General features: G+C 43.4%; 1 protein-coding gene across 1 annotated transcript in view; it reads right to left on the bottom strand.

Annotated features, from left to right (window-relative positions):
• Window positions 1-20981, bottom strand: part of LOC149155587 (uncharacterized) — a 210696-nt gene that overhangs the window by 21541 nt on the left and 168174 nt on the right. Inside the window, exon 8 of the mRNA XM_089440763.1 lies at window positions 1316-1489. Coding sequence (XP_089296889.1) covers window positions 1316-1489 — 174 coding nt within the window. The remainder of the gene's footprint in view (window positions 1-1315; window positions 1490-20981) is intronic.

Raw genomic sequence — 20981 nt, 5'->3', positions numbered from 1 at the left:
GAAAAGATTCCTTAGCAATATCTACTCACAAATCTCATAGCTAGTTCAACACAAGCTTTTTATAATCCACGAGAGACTCCAATAAGAAACACTTTGATAAACAAATGCACTATAATCAATTAGTCTGCCTATCTACCCCACCAAAATTGTTTCCACTGCCAAAATGTTTCCAAATGCCCCAAAAAAAAGCCAAAAACATTTTGGATGGCCTTTCAGGATATGGAAATGACGCTTAAATTATAGGCCCATATTTTGGCCCCATGTCACATGATTCGATTTTGAGTTTGAGTTTGACAACTATGAAGTTTGATTCCAATTTGAATTTGGCAATGAGGTTTGAATGAGGTGCACCACTTGGTTCGTTTATATACATATTTCAAATTCTCAATATATATATAAAATATATAATTAATAAATTTATAATTTTATTATAAATATAAGTTATATTAATTTATAATATATAATATAAGTGAAATTTTAGACCCATAACCCAGATTTGTAACTAGTGTGTGATTTTAGACCTGTAACTTGTAACGGTGACCTAGAAAGGGTATGTTCAGACCCACAATTTCACTTAAATAGTTCACCAAGAACTCCAAAAAACACCCACACAAAAAGGAGAAAATAAATTCTGAGAATTTTAATTAATTTCCAATCTTAAATATCAACACTAATTAAACCCATTAGGCCACACACGAAAAAAATAAAAATTGGGGTGCTTTTTCAAATTTTATCACACCCAACAAATCTTTCAACATTTTACTATATATTCGAAACAAGACCTCGAATCCCTTCCTCTTACACCCCTTGAGCTGGGAATTGGATGATTCAAAGACTAAAACCTTGAAGCGAGCAGGGTACTCAATGGTCTGACCTATTTGAAATCCATATGTTTCCAAACGGCGCCAATTAATCCAATTAATGCCAGTCATGGACACTATTTCAAGGGAAGCAGCAATAAAGCTGATCTCTAAGTGCATGTTATTTTTGATGTAGTCAAAAGCTAAGTGTTTTTTTCTTTTGAAATGCTGCATATGCTCAGTGAAGATGAAAAACATTCAATCTATCATTTATGAAAACCCGTTTACAAGTAGAATTTTACAATGAAAATGTTTAGCTTAACACTACAATTCAATGCATCATTATTTTCAGTGGATGTCTTTCCCTTGAACCACTCCATTCCAGTTAACACATTTTGATAGAATAAGAGGGATACAGCAGGAAATATTAAGTTCTACCGAAAGACTTAGCATCATATAGTTGAAAATTATGAGGATATATTGCCCAAACACCCCATTTCTAGGTTAGAGAATACCTTATCGGCGTGTTTGTCTCTACCAAATGACATTGGATTATAAGAAAATTTGACAACAATTCCATCTCTCCCTTCACAAGAAGCTGCATCAATATCATTGTCACTTACATCCACCACAGTTTCAAACAATTGTTCATTCACATTCTGAATTTCAGGCTGTAAAACACGATCAAGCTGCAGAACATGTACATAAAGTTATAAACTTACCAAGAAAGTAAAATGCAAGAAAACAATAAATAGGATACATGTATTCATCATCCTTTCATCCAATGTCTATAGTTACCAATGTTTCTAAGCATCCAACTTTCTAACAAATTCCTTTATCCACCTTACCGTTTACAGTCTGTTAAATGTCCATAGTTCCCATCAGATGATTATTTATCCAAGACATGAGTGGAAAGACAAGAAGTAAAATTTAAATACAATTCTAAACAGTTTCATTGACGTACTGTCCTAAATTGTTTTAATTCTAAGCTCACAAAACATGAAAGCTTGATAAGACTTGCATAATCAGTGAATATAATTGTCTGTTATGAATACAATATATATAAAATAATACAAATAATGTAATCAATAATAATAATAATAAATAATGATTGACACATGATTGATTGCTCTGAACCTGCCGAGGAGTTCTGGTCTGCGGTGCAGGTCGCGGCCGTCTTCGCCTTGGCTGGGCCTTCCCAAGGTCGCCCACCTTCATGGAGGTGCTGGGTTCTCCTCAGGGGCCACCCATCTCTCCTCCTCCACCTTCTTCCTTTGAAGCATTCAGATCTCTGTTGGCTTCCTTGCCTAAGAAGAAGAAAGTCGAAGCTGCAAAGTTTGTGAAGACGTTGGATGACATTCCCGAGATTTCTCTCCCGCCAGAAGGGCCGATCCAAGTGGCTCTGTCTCTAGCAGATCAAGCCTTCGTTGGCCAGTTCATAGGGCTCTGGCCTTCCCCAAAATCCACAGAGAACTGGGTTGCCAAGCACTGGGCACCCTTGATAAAAGACAAAGTAACCTCATACTTTCTCGGGAGAGGCTACTTTCTGTTTGAGTTCACTGCAAAAGAGGACAAGGATCTGATTTTCCAAAATGGACCTTACTTCATGGGCCCTCAAGGATTGTATTTGAATAAATGGATGCCAGATTTCGATCTGGCAGTGGATGTGCCCACAGTGGTCCCGGTGTGGGTGAGACTCCCCAACCTACCAATGCACTGTTGGAATTGGGATTCTCTAAAGCACATAGGCAACACCCTAGGCAAATTTATAGACCGAGCTAACAACAAAAACCAGTATGACTATGCCAGAATCTGCGTGGAGGTAGATCTAGAGGTCGGGCTACCGGAAGCCATCAAAATTATCGTAGGTCCCTAGACTCATGTGCAAAAACTCGACTATGAGCAACTGCCCTTAAAATGTCGAAAATGCCACATCTATGGTCACTTTGCCAGAGGATGTCTGTCCAATGGGGCGGAAGAAAAAGGGAAAGAAGAAGGCTGGAACCAGGTCAAGCGCACCCAGACAACTGCAAATGCAAATGTTAAAGCCTCGCAGATGGGTCTTGCTCAGAAACCAACCATGGAAGGACAAGGGAACAAATTCGAGCTCCTAAGATCTGAAATCATGACCTCCCAAGAGGTCGAGATTCGAAAGGAAACTTCTCCCGCCAAAGCTTCCCCCTCCGTCTCGATCAAAGGTGTTAGTGCAGCAGAGAGATCCAAAGGGAAGCTCTCAGAAGAGGAGGAAAAAGTCCAAGAATCTGAGGAATCGGAAGAAGAAGGAGAAATAGGAGACCCTCAATCCTCTCCCAAAAGATCCACAAGAGGACGCAAGTCTGCAAGGGAAAAAAGAGAACAAGAAACCTACAAGGACAAGCTTCAGGGCAGCCAGCCAACACTAGAGAAGTTACTGGCAAAAACCCCAAAGATGATGAGGAATCAACCCCAGGGCTCCAAGGGAGCCCATCACAACAAAAATAAATGATGAAGATAGTCTCCTGGAATTGTAGGGGTGTGGGCACCAGAGCCAAGGAAGAAGCAATGAAAAGTTTAACAAGATTGGAAGCCCCAGATATCCTCCTCATCCAGGAGACCAAAATGGAGGACACAGCGTTTCTCCAAGCGAGTAAACAATTTTGGAATAAAAGCGGGGTGCAAGCTGTCTCTGCTCATGGAGCCCTGGGAGGGCTTGGATCGCTCTGGAACCCTAACAAGTTCTCAATAATATCTGAGACTCTGAATACTCATTGGATTTTCTTAAAAATGCAGCATCTAGTAACCAAGGAGACCATTTGTCTATTCAATGTGTATGTTCCTAATAATGTAGGTGAGAAAAAGAGTTGTTGGGATTCCATAAAAACTCTGGCAGATCTGGAGAATCTGGAAAATATCATCATAGTTGGAGACCTCAATCTCATCCTTCTCTCGTCAGAAAAAAGAGGAGGCAGCATTGTAAGGGATCCAGCAAGGGAATGGGCAAAGGATCTCATGCAGGATTGGGACCTGCTAGACATCAAGCCTGTTACTAGTAAGTTTACTTTGGTCAAATAAGAGAGTTGGTCCTGGTCATATAGCTGCAAGACTAGACAGATTTTTTGTTCAAAGCTCCTTCCTTCTTCTCGGTCTAGAGGCTATAATGCACATCCTTCATAGCAGTGTTTTGGATCACAAGCCCGTAAGACTTGAGCTACTGGCTCCCAAGGACATGGGCCCTATCCCTTTCAAATTCAGTTCTCTATGGACCAAAGAGGCAAATTTCATGCAAAAGGTTAGAGACTGTTGGAAAGACCTAGTCAAGGGTTCCCCTTTTTTTGTTTGGGAAGAAAAACTTAGAAGAGTAAAAGCAATTCTAAAAAGCTGGGCCAAGACCTTTCCCAATCTTGCAACTGAAAGGAAAAAACTTCAAAGCTCCTTAGAAATGCACCATCTTCACCAAGAAGCAATTGAAATCACAAAAGAAGATCTGGACAAGGAGACGCAGCTTCAGCAGAAACTACACAAGGCTTGCTTGGCCGAGGAAGAATTTTGGAGGCTCAAATCTAGGAGCCTTTGGCTCAACGCAGGAGATAGAAACTCCTTTTTTCATAAGCAAGCTCAAGCCAGGGAAAGCTGTAACTCCATCTCTGAAATCAAAGAAGAAAACTGCACATTAAATGACTTTACCAGCATCAAAAAGGAAGCTTCCGAACATTTTAAGAAGTTGTATAGTGAGGAAATGGAGGTAGGCCAAAGCTCTAAACTCCTGGATGCAGTTCCCCTCCTTATCACTGCTAGAATGAATCAACTGTTAGAAGCCAAAATCAACAAAAATGAAGTCAGGGACGCCCTCTTTGATATGGACCCCGACAAAGCTCCGGGACCAAATGGTTTCACAACCAGATTTCTCCAGACTTGTTGGCAGATTGTGGAGAAGGAGTTCTTTAAAATGATTCAAAAATCCCAAGATTGCCAGAAAATTGGAGGTTGCACAAATTCAACATTCCTCGCCCTTATCCCCAAGGAAAAAGGAGCAACCTCCTTCAATAGATTCCGCTCGATCTTCTTATGTAACATTGGATACAAAGTGATAACCAAGGTTGTAGCAAACAGGCTAAGAAATATTCTCCCCAAAATCATCCCGGAGAATCAAGGAGGATTCATTCATGGCAGACAGCTAGTGGACAACTTCATTTTGGTCCAAGAGGCAATCCATTCCAGCCTACATTGAAAAGAAAAAGGTATGGTCATCAAACTCGATCTAGCAAATGCATTTGACCGAGTTAGGCATAGTTTTTTGATAGATGTTCTGCACAAGATGGGGTTTGGACAAAATATTATAAACTGGATTCAGGCTTGTATCTCGGAGCCCTAGATTGCTCCCCTGGTAAATGGTAGGGCTACAGATTTCTTCAAAGCCACTAGAGGGCTGAGACAGGGGTGTCCCCTCTCACCCCTCCTTTTTGTGCTGCAGGCTTTTGTCCTCGGCCTTTATCTAGATAAGAAACAACAAGATCAAGAAATAGCTGACCTTAGCATAGCAAGAGGGGTAAAAAACATCAACCACACCCTCTTCACTCACAACACCTTGCTGCTGGGGGCTGCAACTTCACTTTCAGCTGCTAGATTTAAAGAAGTGTTGGACGATTTCTGTGAAGTCTCGGGCAGCAAATTAAATAATGGCAAACACCATATTTACTGCTGGAATATCTCTCCCTCGTCCGCAAACCCCATTGCCAAATGTCTAGTCTTTGCAGCCTCTTCAAATTGGACCTCTTTCAAATATCTTGGCCTTCCCATCTTCCTTAAGAGGGCCTTGAGAAAAGATTGGAACCCTCAGCTTGAGAAATTCAAATAAAAAATGCAGGCCTGGGGATCCTCCTAGCTCAAAATCGTTGTCAAAACAGTTCTCATCAAAGCAATTCTCAGTAGCCTTCCTCTATTCCAATTTTCTGTCCTCTTAGCACCTATGGGTATTCTTAAGGAGATGGAGGATCTAATTAAAAAAAAAATCTGGAAGGGAGGAAAGCAAAACGAAAAGAAAATCCCTCTTGTCAACTGGGAAATTGTTACCAAGCCACTTCAGGAGGGAGACTGAATTTCGAAAATCTATGTGCTCAAAACTTATCCATGGGAGCAAAGCTGATTTGGAGAATTATAGCTCCCAATCCATGTTGAGCGCATTTAGCATTATGGAAAAAATATTTCAGAGGACGGCGACTCCGCTGCCTGGATAAGCCCAAATCCCATCTCAGATCCCCTGTCAGCATGCTTAACAACAAAGCAGCTCCTCTGGTGAATGCGCAAGCCTTCTGGATACCTGGGAATGGCCAATATATCAACCTGTGGGAAGATTACATCATGAACAGGCTCCCGTTGGCTGAAACGAACCCCTTGCACGTGCTGAGGAAGTGGATGACAGACGCCCATATCATCTCGTTGTGGGATATATTGTGCTGGAGCGGTGATTGCTAGTCAAGCTGGAAGCAGCTCCTGTCCCTCCTGCTCTCCAAAACGATTGTGCAACTCTCCTTAACCTCCTGCATGGGTTGGCTCCCATCCACGCTCGAAGGAAAGATGTCTGAGGTTGGGGTCTGCATCGTGAAGGTTACACGGTGGCACTAGGGTACTCTAAGTGCGTGGAAAGGCCTTACGTCCAGCCAGACCCAGCTCCTTGGATTGGGATATGGAAATTCCCCACCATCCCGAAAATTGACCACTTCTGTTGGCTGCTTTGTCATAAAAAAATTCTTACAGATGACAGGTTGCAGAAGAGGGGTTTTCTTGGTCCTTCAAGATGCATGTTATGCAAAGAAAAGCCTGAAACTGCCCTTCATATCATGCTGGAGTGCAAATTCGCAACCCTTATTTGGCAAGAGCTCCTTGGAGCTTGGAATCTTAACTTCATCTTCCCCTATTCCATCCTGGATCTGTTTGCTGGATGGCTGGCTAGATACCCAGGTCCAAACCCAAAAAATAAACTAATCATAGCAGCTTAGACTGCTATTCCCAAATTCATCAACTAGAAAATTTGGTTAGAGAGGAATAGAAGGATATTCAGAAATAAAGAGCAGGATTTCAAACTTGTTGCAAACACAGTGAAATGTCAGCTAAATGAATGTCTGAGAGACAAAATGGATGATACAAATCTATGCCAGCAAGATATTGAGTTGGGTGCTGCACTCAATCTCCAATTCCAAAAATCGATCATCATCCCCATTTCTCCCAAAGAATGGCAAATCAGAAAAAATGAAGAGGAATTTCAGTCCTAGATTTCCAAGCAAACAATTCCTTCTCTCTTCTTTGACGGGGCAACCAAGGGAAATCCAGGAATTGCTGGCGCAGGAGGGCTCATAATAAACACCGAAGAAACTCCTACTCACAGATATGCATGGGAACTGGGTCACTCCTCTAGCATGCAAGCTGAAGCGCTAGCCCTTCTTCAAGGGATCAAACTACTTAAAGAGTTGGGACTCAAGGAAACAAATGTTTTTGGCGATTCGCAAGTCATCATCAAAATAATGGTGACAAACTCTAACCCAACAGATTTGTGTCTTGTAAGGATGATCACAAGAATCAAAGATATGGCAAAGCCCTTGAAATTGAAATTCTTCCATGTGCTAAGAATAAACAACAAAGAAGTAGACATTAAGGCAAATAAGGCAATCCAGTTATCTGCTGGGACTATTCTCAGAGACAAAGAAACTTCATGGGATCCAATTCCTCAATCTTCCATGTTTTACTACATTTTATTGAAGCAATTTGTATGCATTCATAAGCTCGGGAAAATAACAGAAATAGATCTCATTGTAAAATGTAAGAAGAGGCGATTCATAAGCGTATGCGCTTTGATCCTCTTGTTGGAGAGGTGCTCAAAAACTAGCTCCATTATCTATAATCTGAATTGTGGCTTTATGCCAAAAATCTAATGAAATCCCATAACCGTTTCTATAAAAAAATAATAATAATAAGTAATGATTAATTAACTAGTAACTAGCTAATGAAGAGGTATGTCCCTAAGGACATGACCATTGGTAAAGAGGTATCTACCTATATAAGCAGGGCCTCACCCTCATCGTAATCATCCTCATCAATTCTTTTATATAATATTCAATATACAATTACTTGTCCTACAATGGATGTTCTTGTCTTCGAAGTATTCTGAAGATTATTTCGTATACGGACTTTGTTCGTTACATTGGTATAAAAGTTGTTCAATCCTTTGGCTGCTCAACCACTGCACAGAGCCAGTCTAATCCGGCCTTTGGCCATCAATCCTTTGTCAACCTTGTCGTTGCAACTGAAGCGTTTCGCTACACAAATTAGAATTTCTCCATTTTCACCAATTAGCCCTTGGCCATAAAAGAAAAAAATAATAAAAAAATGGAAAATATATATATATATATATATATATATATATATATATATATATATATATAAAGAGCAAAAAAAGAGTTATATAAAAATATATATAATTCAAAAAAAAAATACATATATAAGGAAGAAAAAAAAAAACTATTTAAAAAAAAAAATTATATAGAAAAAATCATTGTCCCTATCACTGGCTATAGTCTTAGGGAGTCCGTGTAGACGAAAGACCTCCCTTAAGAACAACTCTGCCACCTATGAGGTTGAATATCATGTCGTATAGCAAAGAAGTGTGCAAACTTGGTCAGTCGATCGACCACCACAAAAATACAATCCTTCCCTTGCACCGAGGGAAGTCCAGTGATGAAATCCATAGAGATGCTCTCCCATTTCCCCTTTAGGATGGGAAGAGGCGGCAACAATCATGTTGGATGGGTCAACTCTGCTTTGTTCCTCTGGCAAGCTTCGCACTCCTACACATGCCTCAACACATCTCCCTTGAGGCCCTTCCAAGTGAAGTGCTCTCTTGATGCCATATAAGTCTTCTTAAACCCTTGGTGCCCAAACAAAGGAGAATCATGAGCTGCTCGAAGGACGCACTCTCTCAATAATGGTCACGAAACGAAAAATATACGCCCCTTATAATAAATAACCTCATCCATCACCCTATACCGCTCATCTGCATAGCTGCCCTCCAAGATCTCGCACGCCCAACGAACCTTGGAGTACTCTACCAATAACTGAGCCTTCTAGTCATGACAAATGCTATGAGTGAAAGCCTGGTTGGTCTCCTGGACAGTGCATTTGCCACTACGTTGTGCTTCCCTCACACATAATATCAAAATCGTAGGCCTACACTTTCTTGACCCATATCTGTTGTCTGTCACTGAGGCCTTGCTGCCCCATGAAATGGCGAAGATTGTTGTCATCCATCTTAACCTGAAATCAATTCCCCACCAAGTACAGTCTAAATTTGGTCAATGCATGCATTATGGCCAACATCTCCTTGTCATAAATGGAATACGACATCTCATGAGAATGAAACTTCTGGCTCTTGAAAGCAATGGGGTGCCTTCCTTGGGACAAGACTGCCCCAATCCCTACACCTGATACATCGCACTCCAATATGAAAGGCTGAGTAAAATCTGGGAGTGTCGATATCGAGCAACAACTCATCACCTCCTTGAGGCGATCAAATGTTGCCCGAGCTCCCTCTATCCATGCAAACGCCCCCTTCTTAGTCAGATCAGTGAGGGGTGCTGCCAAATGTGAAGAGCCTTCACGAACTTCTGATAACAGGTACAGATGCAAAAAAAATCCTCTCAACGTTGTCACATATCAGGATTCTGGCCAATCCCAAATGGCTCGAATTTTCTCCTTGTGCACCTTGACCCCATCTGCACCTATGATGTGTCCCAAGTACAGCATCTCTGTCAACCCAAACTCGCACTTGGACATCTTAGTGTAGAACTCTTGCTCCTCCAATATACGCAAGACTGTCTCTAAGTGTTGTAGGTGCTCCTCCCATGTCCTATTGTATACCAATATATCATTAAGAATACTAGTACAAACCTCCTCAACTGACCTCGGAACACATGGTTCATGCATGACTGAAAAGTAGCCGGTGCATTGGTCAACCCAAAAGGAATAACCCGGAACTTGAAATGCCCATAGTGACACCGAAAAGTTGTCTTCGAGATGTCCTGCTCTCACCCAGAGCTGATGATACCCGGACCGCAAATCTATCTTAGAGAAGTACTTGGCTCCTCTAAGCTCATCCATCAACTCATCAATGCACAAAATGGGGTACCAGTTCTTTAGCGTCTTCTTGTTAAGCGCCTTGTAGTCAATACACATGTAGAGAGTCTCGTCCTTCTTATTCACCAACAAAACTGAAGAAGCAAATGGACTGGAACTCGATCTGATGTGTCCCAATGCCAATAACTCCCTAATTGCCCTCTCGATCTTTTCCTTATAGGCCTTGGGATGCCTATAGGGTGTAGTGATGACTGTTTGCACACCAGGCTCCAACTCTATAGTATGCTCGAATCCCTAGTAAGGAGGTTGTCCCGGCGGTATATCTCCAAAGACTACCGAATATCTATCCAACACTACCTATATGTCTGGATGTGGTGGCACGGTCTTTCCCCCAGCCTCTGAAACCATCAGCTCTATAGTGAGGGGCAAGGATAGGTTTGGTTGGAGACTTCTCCTGATTCGAGAATACTTAGCAAAGCAAGCAGAGAGAGATCCGGGAGAGGCAACGCAGAGCCAGAATAGGCTGATCCAGAGCCACACACGACCACGCAGGGGCAGTGCAGAAGACTTGAGGAGATCCAAAATTTGCTAAGGGGATCGATTTTTGTAGCTGAAAGCCGGGGTGTGAGACAGGGAGAGCAAAAGCCAGAATCTCAGAGGCAAAGCGATCAGTTGGGAGGGGTGACACAAACCCTAGACAGTGTGATGTTCGGCTAACGCAGAGGCAATATATTCAATGGCTAGATCACCCAGGATTTCTAGTGATAGTGTGAGGTAATCTTACTCATCTCTCTATCAGTGATATTCTCTGTATTGAATAACCAACAAGGCATCCAAAGATTGTATTCAGAAAAACTATTTTATAATAATAAAACCCTCAGTTGATGCACTAGTTTTCCCAAATTAGGTTTTTCCGAGGACATTTGTCCAAAAAAAACTGTGTAGATGTGTTGTGTATTTCTTTCTTGTTCAGTTTCTTATTTCCACATTTTATTTAAATGTTGAAGGCTGTTTTGTATTTCTTTATTGTTTAGTTTCTTGTTTCCACATTTTATTTAAATGGTGAACACTGCAGTGTATTAGTTTTGGTGTTGACTTTAGGAAACAATAAATAATTTTGTTCAGTAATTAACAAATAGAAGAAATGTAATCAGTTGCTGCAGTAGAAATTTGGGTATCCAAATTTTCACATGGTATCAGAGCCAGGTTAAACAAGAGAGCAGTGTCGGAAGAGCCCAGTGCTGAAAGAAGAAGGGAGTTCGAAATTCTTGCAAAGGAAGCAATTCGAATCCCAAGAAGGATTGCGCAGTTCAGCCCAGGAGGGCAAGATTTTCGTGGTAAATATTTCTCCGAGTGAGTCGATAGAGAGATAGGATTTCTAGATCGAGATTTGTCAGCGGTAGAGGGAGCAACGCAGCTTCAGCGAAGGGGGGTTTCTAGTGCGATGCAAATTTCTGCAAGAAATTGCTATTGAATTTTCTAAGTCTATCCGTTAGAAAATTAATCTATATTCTGCTGGTTTATTTCTTCTACTTGTTTAAAAATTGAACAAGTTATTTAATACATTAAATACTGAAATAAACACAATACAGTCAACATCTACAGGTCATCAACTGAAAGAAAACAAGCACACAAGTGACACCGATATTTTTGGACCAATGTCCCCAGAAAAACCCAATGCGAGAAAACCGATGCAACTATTTAGAGGGTTATATTATTATGTAGTCTATCTGAGTACAACTGGGTGCCTAATCCGGCTCACCTGACAGAGAAAAATACACGACAACAACACCTATATATCCGGAAAAAAGTATTAAGAAAACCTGTCCCACGAAACCCTCTCCAGCACAACTAAATCTCAGCATTGGCCCTTTTGGCCCCTACACCAACCCTCTAAGGAACTGTGCAGCCTCTGGGAGCCTCTGCATCACTACCTTTGCCCTCTGCGTGGATGACGTAGTCTCTCTGGGCTCTGCGGTGCCTCTGCTAGGCTCTGCATAGCCTGGATTAATTGTTGCTCTCGCTCTCTCTACTTCTGTGCTAGTCTCACAGTATTGTCCTTACCGCTCTGCCTCATACTCACTGCCCCTCACTGTTGATCACTGATTCAACTTTGCTTAGCAACCCCACTCTAGCAAAATGAATGATTAATCACTCTGGTGTGTTCTCCAACTGACCCTCAAGCCTCTTCTTATAATTTTCTCGTTGGTCCATCAATGGCCGAGATTAAATCTCTAATCAACGGCTAAGATTAGATTTGGCTTGATCCATGACCTTTGGACCCTTTTAACCTAGTTTTATATTAATACCCATTAATATTTTATTTTTCCTAAGTTTAGACTTAGGAACTCCATTAAAAATAATAATTATTTTAATCTCTCCCAGACCAAGTACAATATGTCCAAACCATTTATGGGTCTTGGAGATCTCATGTGCTTGAGCCTCTCCACCAATTTCCATGGCTAGAGCACATCCAATGCTACCCCAAACCAACACTCCCTCTTAGCGAGGATTGTGCTCTTGTAATACTCATCACAGAGCATTACCCTCATCATCCAGCATCGGTCCCTATGTTGATGCTAGGCCTCCCCGCCCAACATCCTCTGCACTGTTGCATCCTATACTGCTGCCCATGGCCCTGCCACTGCCACTGCTACATCTTTACAGTAGCTCCTTCTGCATCTATGTTGTAGCTTGTCCATTCTCCCAGCACTGCATCCCCCTCTCATCATTCTGCATCGTGCTACTGCACTGCAACTCAGTTATTGAGAAGTAAGTAACTGATCCACCCAACTCTAACATCCTTATCAGGCTAGAAACACTCCCGATGTTGAAGCTCCCTCCACCGCTAACAAGTGCTCCCTCTACTGACCTCTGCGTTGCTGCAACAACTCCCTGCATCTCGCACCGTTGCACATCTCTTTGTACCATCCTGCATTGTTGCAACACTCTCGTTCCTCTCGCACTATTGCAGCCTGCTAGCCTTGCATTGCCTCGAGACTCCTGCACTGTAGCACTCTCTGTCACTTCATCTGCATCCGTTTCAACCAATATCCTCCAATCCTGCTACTCCTCTTCGGGGCTCCCGTAACAAGGTATAATCCAAGAGGTTGGGTACCTCAAGGATCCCGACCCTTCATCGCCTATAGTCCTCCTAACTACAGCTCGATGTCTACCCACTTCTTCTCAAGTGACACATGAGCACTCATGGCACAATCATTATCCTCCTCGACTTCTTTCTCCGCCCTCACTGGCGCTGCCTTGGACTCAGAGGCCTCTCCCTTGTCCTTTTTCCTCAGACACTGGTTCGCAAAATGACCCAATTCCCCACAATGGAAGCACTTTACCTTGGAGAGGTCCTTCTTCTTCCTCTTCTCTTGCTTTCCCGCAAATGCTAGAGTTGTATCATTTTTCCTCCTTCTTGATCCTGACCCCTTTGCCGCTACTCCCCACCTTGGTCAGTCGTCTGATCTCTTCTTAACAAAGAACCGCCCATAGTTCTTCCCAATCCGAAAGCTTCGTCCTGCCTAGTATGCTCTGAACAAATTCCTCCCAATCCTTGAAGACTGTGTTAAGCGCGGTCCTCACCATCAATTCCTCATCCAGAGTGGCCCCTATGGAAGTTAGCTCGTCACGGATCTCCTTCAACCGACCGAGGAAGACATCTATCTACTCTACCTTTTGCATCTGGTATGCCCTTAGCTAATTCTCCAGGAGCATCTTCTGTAAAATTTTCTGTTTCCCACCCCGGTTTTCAGTTTCACCTTATTTCTCCCATATAGTTAAATGCCCATTCCCATAGCCATACATTTAACAGACTGAAAAAATAAATATTGCTGAAAACACAAATTCTGGAAATTTTTCAGAGTGCTGGAAATTGCAGAAATAAAAAATCAGCAATTAAAACAGCCATAAAAACACATTTAAACTCAGTGATTTTTGGTCAACTTGACCCTGGAAAAACCCCCTACAACTCTTGGGGAAAACCAGTTTGAGAGCTCTTCTTTATTTCTGGAAAATGCCTTTTACAGAGAAAATATTTTTCAGCAAAAATCAGCAAAAACAGAAATTTTCCAGCAAGCAAACTTATCTGTTTTTTCAGCTAACAGACAGTCTGAAAATGGCTGTACGGACTGTACGGACGTACGGACCGTACGGACTGTACGGACTGTACGGACGGCCGTACGGACTTGTACGGACAGACCTCGAAATTCGTGCAGAAAATCGCCTCCTCGATATTCGTGCTGAAAATCAATTTTTTCACTGTTTTGCTCACTAAATCTGCCTTTTTCTGCTTGTTCTTTATGCTGTTCAGATTTGCTGAAATGCTGCCTTGGTGTGTGTGCCAAACTGCTGCCTCTTTCTCCTCCTTGTCCAGAAATCTCCCTTGCTCTCTTGCTCTCCTTCTCCCAATCTGCTCATGAAAGAATGAATGATCTTTTTCCCCCTTTTCCTCCCTTAACCCAACCCTAAATGACTTTTGGGTGATCCCTAAATCCAATGGCTGAAATAGATTTAGATCAATGGCTGAGATTAAATGCTCATTTAAATCTCACTTTCTATTTTTTAATTCACCCCACTTTAATAAAGACCCACTTAGTCATTTATTTCCAAAGTCACTTTTCCTTTCTAATTTTTCATTGACTTTATAAAGTCACTTTAAAATTAGACTTAGTAACTTTATCACTTAAAGTCACTTTCAAATTAGATTTAACTTTATAAAAATTATAAAGTTACTTTAGGAGAAAAATTAAATTCTTTTGGACACTTTTCCCTAGGCCAAAGATCAAAGCCTAAGGGAACCACCTGTCCTCCGGTACCAAATTTCAACACTCCCTCTTACCGAGGAAGGTGTTCCTCACCACACCCATCTTGTCTCTGAAGTAGACATGCTTGCCCCGTGGTAAGGCTTTGGTAAGAATATCTGCAACCTGCTCATCAGTGGAAATATACTCAAGCTTCACAGCTCCCTTCTGAACATGGTCTCTGATGAAATGATATCTGATCCCGATATGCTTTGACCTGTTATGAAATACTGGATTCTCCGTGAGTTTAATGCAACTCTGATTATCACAGTAAATCACTGAAGGTCTCAACGGCTGACCAAATAAGCCAAACAACATCTTGCGAAGCCAGATGGCCTCACAACTAGCTAGACTGGCTGCCATATACTCTGCTTCCGCTGAACTCAGTGCTACTGACTGCTGCTTCCGGCTGAACCATGACACTACTGCTGAACCCAACCCAAAACAACACCCTGAAGTGCTCTTCCTATCAGAAGCACAACCTGCCCAATCAGAATCAGTGTATCCTGCCAATCTCACTCCATCTCCCTGCCTGTAGTCCAGACCATAATCCACTGTCCCCTGCAAGTACCGCAAAATGTGTTTTGTAGCCACCCAGTGAACCTTCCTAGGCTCACACATAAACTGACTCATCGTGTTGACTGCAAAACAGATATCTGGTCTGGTGTTGACCAAATACATCAAGGAACCAATCAGCTGCCTGTACAATGTGGGATCCACCAACTCGGAATCCGAAGCATGAAGCTTCTTCCAGTTGGTGATCATCGGTGTCGACATGGGTCTACAATCCTCCATGTGGAATCTGCTAAGGATGTCCACAATATACTTCCCCTGCCCCAGGAAGAAATGCCCCTCCTCCTGCCACACCTCCAAACCCAAAAAGTAATGCATCAAGCCGATGTCCTTCATCTCAAACTCCGCTGCAAGATCTCTCTTGCAGTGCTCTATGAGTCTCTCTGCACCTGTAATGATCAAGTCATCCACATACAGCACCAGAATGAGAGGCTCCTCACCAATCACAATAAAGTAAAGGTTCGGATCTGCCTCACTCTTTGTGAAACCCATCCCCTGCAAGTATGCATCTATCCTGGAGTACCAAGCTCTGGGAGCTTGCTTCAGGCCATAAAGGGCCTTCTTCAATCTGCACACATGGGACTCCTTCCCATGCACCTCAAAGCCCTGTGGCTGCTCAATGTACACCTCCTCCTGTATGAAGCCATTGAGAAATGCGGTCTTCACATCCATCTGGTGGATCTTCCAACCCATCTCTGCTGCTATCGATATAATGGAGCGGATCGAAGTATATCGAGCCACGGGAGCGAAGGTCTCCTCATAATCAACTCCCTCTACCTGTGAGAACCCTCTAGCCACAAACCTTGCTTTGAATTTCTCAATGCTGCCATCTGCAGCATGCTTTACCTTGTAAAGCCATCTGGAAGTAACCACGGATTTGCCCTCAGGCCTCGGCACCACCTCCCAAACATCATTCTTCATGATAGAAGAATACTCCTCCTGCATGGCCTCTCTCCAGACCTGCTGGCTAGCTGCCTCCTCATAGCTAGAAGGCTCAGAGTCAAGGATGCTGGTAACCATCGCCATATAGCTACAAAATCTCTCAGGTGGTCTACTCTCTCTGACCGGCCTCTTCGGCTCAGCAACAGATGTGGCATCTCTCAAGGTGTCCTGAAGCCACTTGGGCTTCCTCTTCCCTGAGCATGCTTCTCCCATAGGAGAATGAAACTCCTCCTCCTCATCCCCATCAGTAGCCTGAACTCCTGACTGTCTGTCTGCTGTCCTCCTGCCTGCACCTGAACCTGTAGAAGCTGAGGTACCGTGTGAACTGTCCATCAGTGGACTCCCTAGTGAACTGCTCTGCATGCTGCCCGGAGCACCACCCCTCTGGCTCGGCGAGCCACTGCTCACTGATGGACCTGACATCCTCATAGATGTACCTCCGGATCCTCCTGATCCCTGCCCACTGGATCCCTGCGACTGACTCAACTGCTGCTGAGGGTCTGGCTGATCCAGATACTCTAACTCCCGTGACCTCCTAAAGGCCCTGTCCTCCTCGAACTTCACATCCCGTCTGACAACAACTTTCCTCTGTGCAGGAATGTAAATCCGAAAGGCCTTTGAGGTCTCACTGTAGCCCACAAAGATACCCTTCTCTGCGGTGGGCTCTAGTTTGGTCCTCTCCTCCTTGGGTATATAGGAGTATGTAATGCATCCAAGGATATGAAGATGACCAAGATCAGGCTTCTTCCCAAAGAAGGCCTCCTCCGGAGTCATGTGCCCCAAGGCACGATGCGGACTCCTGTTCTGCAAGTAAACAGCTGTGTTGCAGGCCTCTGCCCACAAGAACAATGGCAACCCCTGATCATGTAACATGGCTTTGGCAGCCCCTATGATGGATCTGTTCTTCCTCTCCGCAACCCCGTTCTGCTGGGGGTTGTAAGGAACAGTGAACTCCCTCCTAATGCCTGCCTCTGCACAATAGTCAACAAACTCTCCAAGGGTGTACTCTCCTCCATTGTCCGACCTCAGGGACTTGATCTTTCGACCTGTCTGAGTCTCCACAAGAGCTCTGAACTCCTGAAACCGCTTGAAGACCTCACTCTTGGTCTTCAAGAAATAAATCCAGGTACTCTTGGAGTGATCATCAATGAATAAGACATAGTACTCATATCCACTCAAGGAAACATGAGACATCCGACCGCTCACATCGGAATGAATCAAATCAAGTATCCCCGTCGCTCTGCTGTCACTGCTGGGAAAAGGGGATTTGGCAAACTTGCCCATCGCACAACCTCTGCAAGTATCATGGTGATCAGTACTGAAATCTGGCACACCTGTAGTGATCTCCCGCAATGTCCTCAAGGCTCCATGAGACATGTGCCCCATCCTGCGGTGCCAAATCTCACATAGCTCAGAACTGCTAGCTCTGCTGTCGGTACTACAGCTCAATGCCAAAGGGGGCTGGAATGCAAACTTGTACACCTTTGCATGGCGTACACCTATCACTCTAGCTGAATCAGCTGGAGAGCCCCTGGGATACATCAACACCTGTCCTTCCCTGAACAGTACCTCATATCCTCTGTCCTCCAACGCTGAGACGGATATGAGGTTCTTCCTCATCCCTGGCACATAAAGAACCTCTGACACCTTCAAGGGAGGTTTGGACTCCCTCTGAAATGTCACTGTCCCCACCCCGACTGCTCTAACAACTCTGTCATCACCGAGTACTACCTCAATATCAGTGCCACTCTCTGAAAGCTCAGAGAAGTACTCCCGGACTCCTGTCATGTGACGTGAAGCCCCACTGTCCACATACCAGATACCTGTAGATGCTCCGCTAATCGAGGGAAAAGCATGCTCCCTCTGAACCTGTGTGGCAGGTGATCCTGCACTAGAGGACTCACATGTAGTGAACGCAAACTCCCGGTCAAAACGGCCTGCAAAGTCCTCAATCTCAGCTGACGCTGCCACATCCTGGGTCTTCCCCTTCTTCTTCTTCTTCTCCGGACACACAACTGCATAGTGTCCCATCTTCTGACAATTCCAACACTTCACTTTGGAATAGTCCTTTTGTGAGTTACCCTGTTTACCTTTACCTTTGCCTTTGCCTCCACCACCGCTTGTGGAAGCCTGCTTCTTCCCTTTGCCTTTCTTGCCTCCTGCCATCAGTGCTACGTCCTCATCCTGCTCAACTGGCTTGGCTGCCCCAAGCTGTCCTTTCCTGATCTCTGTCTGTATACAATCATCCCAAAACCTCTCCCATGTGGGAAGGGTCTCACGTGCACAAACCCCATCAGCAAAGTTCAACCATGAACGGGGGAGGCCATTCACTGCAATACGCACCAACTCAGTGGATGGAATGGCCTCTCCAATCACTGCCAATTCATCTCTCACATTGGTAATCTTTGTGAGATATCCAGCTGCACTATCATTCCCCATCTTAATGTTCTTCAGCTTCTCCTTCAGGACCATCTTCCGGTTCTCATTGGTACTCTGGTAGAGATTGGACAATGCTGTCCACATCTCATGGGCATTGCTCTTTCCTCTCACATGAGGAATGCAATGGTCTTTGATTCCGTCTAGAATCAGCCTCTTACCCTTGTTGTTCTTTCTATTATAAGCTGCCAACTGAGTAGCATCAGTAGGCACAACAACAGGGTGCTGTGCTGTATGCACCATGATATCCCAGACTTCTGCCTCCTCAAAGATACTCTGCATTCTCTCCTTCCAAACGCTGTAATTTGTATGCCCATCCAACCTATCCTCCACCCTCAATCCCAATGACATCTTGCTGTCCTAAAACTGAAAAATAGCACTGCTGTGGTAAAGATAAAACTGCTGTTTATGAAAAATCAGCTTGCTGGAATTTTCTGAGTGAAAAAATCAGCAGCTGTATTTTTTTTCTTTTGCTGTCCCAAACTGCCCTTCAGCGCTCAAGCTCTGATACCATGTAAAATTTTCTGTTTCCCACCCCGGTTTTCAGTTTCACCTTATTTCTCCCATATAGTTAAATGCCCATTCCCATAGCCATACATTTAACAGACTGAAAAAATAAATATTGCTGAAAACACAAATTCTGGAAATTTTTCAGAGTGCTGGAAATTGCAGAAATAAAAAATCAGCAATTAAAACAGCCATAAAAACACATTTAAACTCAGTGATTTTTGGTCAACTTGACCCTGGAAAAACCCCCTACAACTCTTGGGGAAAACCAGTTTGAGAGCTCTTCTTTATTTCTGGAAAATGCCTTTTACAGAGAAAATATTTTTCAGCAAAAATCAGCAAAAACAGAAATTTTCCAGCAAGCAAACTTATCTGTTTTTTCAGCTAACAGACAGTCTGAAAATGGCTGTACGGACTGTACGGACGTACGGACCGTACGGACTGTACGGACGGCCGTACGGACTTGTACGGACAGACCTCGAAATTCGTGCAGAAAATCGCCTCCTCGATATTCGTGCTGAAAATCAATTTTTTCACTGTTTTGCTCACTAAATCTGCCTTTTTCTGCTTGTTCTTTATGCTGTTCAGATTTGCTGAAATGCTGCCTTGGTGTGTGTGCCAAACTGCTGCCTCTTTCTCCTCCTTGTCCAGAAATCTCCCTTGCTCTCTTGCTCTCCTTCTCCCAATCTGCTCATGAAAGAATGAATGATCTTTTTCCCCCTTTTCCTCCCTTAACCCAACCCTAAATGACTTTTGGGTGATCCCTAAATCCAATGGCTGAAATAGATTTAGATCAATGGCTGAGATTAAATGCTCATTTAAATCTCACTTTCTATTTTTTAATTCACCCCACTTTAATAAAGACCCACTTAGTCATTTATTTCCAAAGTCACTTTTCCTTTCTAATTTTTCATTGACTTTATAAAGTCACTTTAAAATTAGACTTAGTAACTTTATCACTTAAAGTCACTTTCAAATTAGATTTAACTTTATAAAAATTATAAAGTTACTTTAGGAGAAAAATTAAATTCTTTTGGACACTTTTCCCTAGGCCAAAGATCAAAGCCTAAGGGAACCACCTGTCCTCCGGTACCAAATTTCAACATCTTCCTCTGCACAGAATTATGTTGGTACAATGTCTTCAAAGTATCCCACATCTCCTTTGTCATTTCCTTCTCGGCAATATGTGGTACCACATGATCCTTGACCCCATCAAGGATGATGCACGTTGCCTTAGCCATTGCCTCCTCGTACCTATCACTAGCTACCGGGTCAACTGGGATAGCCATCATTCTCAAGGCGAAGCCCTTGATGCAATGTCTGTCTAGAATGGACAAGATCCTAGCCTTCCAGACCACAAAGTTGGACGCTCTGTTCAGCCTGTCCTGATCTTTCAGCCCATTCACGGCCATCTCACTGCTCTTCTGTCGAATCCTCCGAGTCCCTCTACTTCCCTCCTAGAAGTCCTTTGTTCAACTCCTGCTGAGTCTCTCTACTTTCCATCTAGAAGTTCTCGGTTCGAATCCTGCTAAGTCTATCTACTTCCCATCTAGAAGTTCTCAGTTCAACTCCTGCTAAGTCTCTCTACTTCTCGTCTAGAAGTTCTCTTTTGGACTCCCTCTGAGTCCTGATTTCCCTCCTGGAAATCCTTTTGCGAACGTCGAGTTGCCCCACTCCGATCGTATGTGAAACTGCACCACTGATCCAGATTCCTTCGCTAGAAATCCGCTTGGGCAGCAACTCCCTCCACCTTGGTCTTGCCCTGTTAGTTACCATTCTGACCACAATACCCCACCAACTTTGCTCCCAAATTTAC

This window comes from Pinus tabuliformis, chromosome 9, assembly GCF_031772625.1.
Source record: "Pinus tabuliformis cultivar Carrire ecotype Pingquan chromosome 9, CPIR1, whole genome shotgun sequence".
Classification (NCBI taxonomy): domain Eukaryota; kingdom Viridiplantae; phylum Streptophyta; class Pinopsida; order Pinales; family Pinaceae; genus Pinus; species Pinus tabuliformis.
Note: the sequence above shows the minus strand (reverse complement) of the source record. Positions and strands in the feature narration are given on the sequence as shown.